The sequence below is a fragment of the Lampetra planeri genome, chromosome 5, assembly GCF_965212315.1.
Source record: "Lampetra planeri chromosome 5, kcLamPlan1.2.h2, whole genome shotgun sequence".
Lineage (NCBI taxonomy): Eukaryota > Metazoa > Chordata > Hyperoartia > Petromyzontiformes > Petromyzontidae > Lampetra > Lampetra planeri.
This window is the reverse complement of record NC_136111.1, coordinates 17,926,643-17,931,434: the sequence shown is the minus strand read 5'-3', so window position 1 is coordinate 17,931,434 and position 4,792 is coordinate 17,926,643. Positions and strand designations below refer to the sequence as shown.

General features: G+C 65.2%; 1 protein-coding gene across 1 annotated transcript in view; it reads left to right on the top strand.

Annotated features, from left to right (window-relative positions):
• Positions 1 to 4,583, top strand: part of LOC144718583 (regulatory-associated protein of mTOR-like) — a 63,641-nt gene extending 59,058 nt beyond the window's left edge. The window contains exon 27 of the mRNA XM_078593957.1: positions 4,575 to 4,583. Within this exon, the coding sequence (XP_078450083.1) occupies positions 4,575 to 4,583 (9 nt within the window). The remainder of the gene's footprint in view (positions 1 to 4,574) is intronic.
• Positions 4,584 to 4,792: the final 209 nt, after the last annotated feature.

Genomic DNA, 4,792 nt, shown 5'->3' with positions numbered 1-4,792 from the left:
GGTTCCCGAGTCGCGGTTAGCGTCGTGGGGGGGGGGGGTGGGAGGGTGCGGCGCGTTCGCGAGGCGTTTGGGGCGTCATTGAGAAACCGCAACGTTCTAATCGTCGCCAAGGATCGTGGAAAATTCGTGGCTTCATTCTGTCGTCGAAAACCCACCTCTACCCCCTACCCCAAACAAGAAAGGCAAGGTCGGGCTCAAGTTTTAACAAAAATTAACAAAAAGTTAAGAGCGGGAAATGTGGAAAGCAAAATGCATTCGGTCGCAATGAATGAGGCGCGTTCCCCGACGTCCTCGGATTCGGTGACGGCTGATGGCGGGCACGTTTCGGTGACTCGCGCTTGGCGAACGACGACGACGACGATGCCGTCGTGTCGTGGTCTCCGTGTCGTCCTTTCGTCCGGCCAGCGGACACGAGCGCTTCCGTTGACTCCCGTGTGTCAAACGGAGCGCGCCAGACGGATTTGCGGTGTGTTTCGCGAACTCGGCGATCCGCGATTTTGGCTGTCCGCGAATCTCGCATCTGGAACTCTCCACGACTACTGCGTCGCGAGAGAGAGAGCGGGAGAGATAAAGTGATGAGATAAAGTGATGAGATGTGGTGATGCGTATTTAATATTTGAACGTACGTTTCATTTACTTCATGTTTATCACGACAATCTTTTCGTGTTATGATGAATTTTAATGTATTTAGTAGCTTATTTATTTCATGTCAATCATTACAAAAGCTACGTTTTAGTAGGCCAACATCATCTTGCGCGTAATGTGCTGGTCACGAGCATCTCCGCGAATAACGAGGGAACGCCGTACAGTGCGTCTGGCAACGCAACGCAGTATACCGGATCTCGACAAGCACAGGACATTCCGTGTCTGGTCAATTGAGAGCCGGTAGCCTGAACCCCGTGTCGCAATCACGAGCAGTCGATTCCTCAACGCTTTGCCTTGCTCCCCCAATTGAAAGGAATCGACAGGGGGAAGCTGGAGCTGCCAAGTCGTGGCGGCGACCTCGCTAGGTCGTCGCACAATTCTCACCGCCGCCCACCACACCACACCCCCACCACACCACACCACACCACACCCCCACCACACCACACCCCCACCACCCCCCCCACCACACCACACCCACACCCCCACCACACCACACCCCCCACCACACCCCCCACCACACCACACCCCCTCACACCACACAACACCACACCCCCACCACACCACACCCACACCCCCACCACACCACACCCCCACCACACCACACACCCCACACCCCCACCACACCCCCCACCACACCACCCCCCCACCCCCCCCCCCACCACACCACCCCCCCCCCACACCCCACCACACCACACCCCCCCCCACCCCACCCCCCCCCCCCCCCCACCACACCCCCCCCCCCCCCACACCCCCCACCACACCACCCCCCCACCCCCCACCACACCACACCCCCCACCACACCCCCCCCACACCCACCCCCCCCACCACACCTCCACCACACCACACCCCCCACCCACCCCCACCCCCCCACCACACCCCCACCACACCACACCCCCACCCCACCCCCCCACCACCCCCCACCACACCACCCCCCCACCACCACCACCCCCCCACCACACCACACCCCCCACCACACCCACACCCCCACCACACCACACCCACACCACACCCCCACCCCACCCCCCACCACACCACACCCCCCCCCACACCACACCCCCACCACACCCCCCCCACCACACCACACCCCCACCACACCACACCCCCACCACACCCCCCACCACACCACACCCCCCCCACCCACACCCCCCACCCACACCCCCACCACACCACACCCCCCCCCCACCACACACACCCACACCCCACCACACCCCCACCACACCACCCCCCCCCCCCCCCCCACCCCCACCACACCACACCCCCACACACCACACCCCCACCACACCACACCACACCCACACCCCCACCACACCCCACCACACCCCCCCACACACACCCCCACCACACCCCCACCACACCCCACCCCCCCCCACCACACCCCCCACCACACCCCACCACACCCCCCCCCCACCACACCACACCCCCCACCACACCCCCCACCACACCCCCACCACACCCACACACACCCCCACCACCCCACCCCCCACCACACCACACCTCCACCACACCCCCCCACCACACCACACCCCCACCACACCACCACCCACACACACCCCCACCACACCCCCCACCACACCACACCCCCCACCACGCCACACCCCACCACACCACACCTCCACCACACCACCCCCCCCCACCACACCACACCACACCCCCCCCCACACCACACCACACAACACCCACACCACACCCCCACCACCCCACACCCCCACCACCCCCACCCCCCCCACACCACACCCCCCCACCACACCCCCACCACACCCCCCCCCCACCCCACACCCCACCCACACCCCACCCCCCCCACCACACCCCACCCCACCCCACACCCACCCCCCCACCACACCACACCCCCACCACACCACCCCCCCCCACCACCACCCCACCACACCCCCACCACACTACACCCCCCCCACACCCCCCCCCACCCCCCACCCCCACCACACCCCCACCACACCACACCCCCACCACACCACACCCCCCACCACACCCCCACCACCCCACCCCCACACCACACCCACACCACACCCCCCACCACACCACCCCTCCACCACACCACACCCCACCACACCCCACCCCCCACCCACCCCCACCCCCACCACACCCCACCCCACACCACACCCCCCCACACCCCCCACCACCACCACACCCCCACCACACCACACCCCCCCCACACCACACCCCCCCACCACACCACACCCCCACCACACCACACCCCCCACCACACCCCCACCACACCACACCCCCACCACACCACACCCACACTACACCCCCCCACCACACCACACCTCCACCACACCACACAACACCCACACCACACCACCCCCCCACCACCCCACACCCCCACCACCCCACACCCCCACCACACCCACACCCCCATCACACCACACCCCCATCACACCACACAACACCCACACCCCCACCACACCTCCACCACACCACACCCCACACTACACCCCCACCACACCCCCACCACACCACACCCCCACCACACCACACCTCCACCACACCTCCACCACACCACACCCCCACCACACCACACCCCCCACCACACCCCCCACCACACCCCCACCACACCCACACTACACCCCACCACACCACCCCTCCACCACACCACACCTCCACCACACCCCCCACCACACCACACCTCCACCACACCACACCCACACTACACCCCCACCACACCCCCCACCACACCACACCCCCACCACGCCACACCTCCACCACACCACACCTCCACCACACCACACCCCCACCACACCACACCACACCCCCACCACACCACACCACACAACACCCACACCACACCCCCACCACACCACACCCCCACCACACCACACCCACACCACACCCACACTACACCCCCACCACACCCCCACCACACCACACAACACCCACACCACACCACACCCCCACCACACCACACCCCCACCACACCACACCCCCACTAGACCACACACACCACACCCCCGCACACCACACCCCTACCACACCACACCACACCCCCACCACACCACACCCCCACTACACCACACCACACCCCCACCACACCACACCCCACCCACCACACCCCCCACACCCCCCGCACACCACACCCCACCACACCACACCACACCCCCACCACACCACACCCCCACTACACCACACCCGCACCACACCACACCCCCACCACACCCCCACCACACCACACCCACACCACACCACACCCCCACCACACCACACCCCCACCACACCCCCACCACACCACACCCCCACCACACCTCCACCACACCACACCCACACCACACCACACCCCCACCACACCCCCACCACACCACACCCCCACCACACCACACCCCCACCACACCACACCTCCACCACACCACACCACACCCCCACCACACCACACCACACCCCCACCACACCCCCACCACACCACACCCCCACCACACCCCCACCACACCACACCCCCACCACACCACACCCCCACCACACCACACCCCCACCACACCACACCCCCACCACACCCCCACCACACCACACCCCCACCACACCCCCACCACACCACACCCCCACCACACCACACCTCCACCACACCACACCACACCCACACCACACCTCCACTACACCACACCACACCCCCACCACACCCCCACCCCACCACACCACACCCCCACCACACCCCCACCACACCACACCCCCACCACACCACACCACACCACACCCCACCCCACTACACCACACCCCCACCACACCACACCACACCACACCTCCACCACACCACACCCCCACCACACCCCCACCACACCACACCACACCACACCTCCACCACACCACACCCCCCACGCAGCGTATCCACAAATTGTCACAATTCGGGGGTTCCCGATGCCACTCGAGAATGCTTTCACCGCCCCTTGTGCGTGTTACGGTTTGTCTGACCCCGTTCGCTCCATCAGCTGATGTGAAACGCGGGCTACGTAGTGCAGTGTGTATGCTGAACTTCTTTCGCGCCGTACGTAGCCATCCGTGCTACGCGGAGGTGCGGGTGGAAGGGCAACAAACCAAACGCGGAAAAGTAGTTCTAAACATTAGAGTTTTCTATTTAGTAGAGTGGTGTCGTGTATAGTCGTAGTGTATTGTATAGTGACGTGTTTTGTAGTGTTTAATGTAGCAT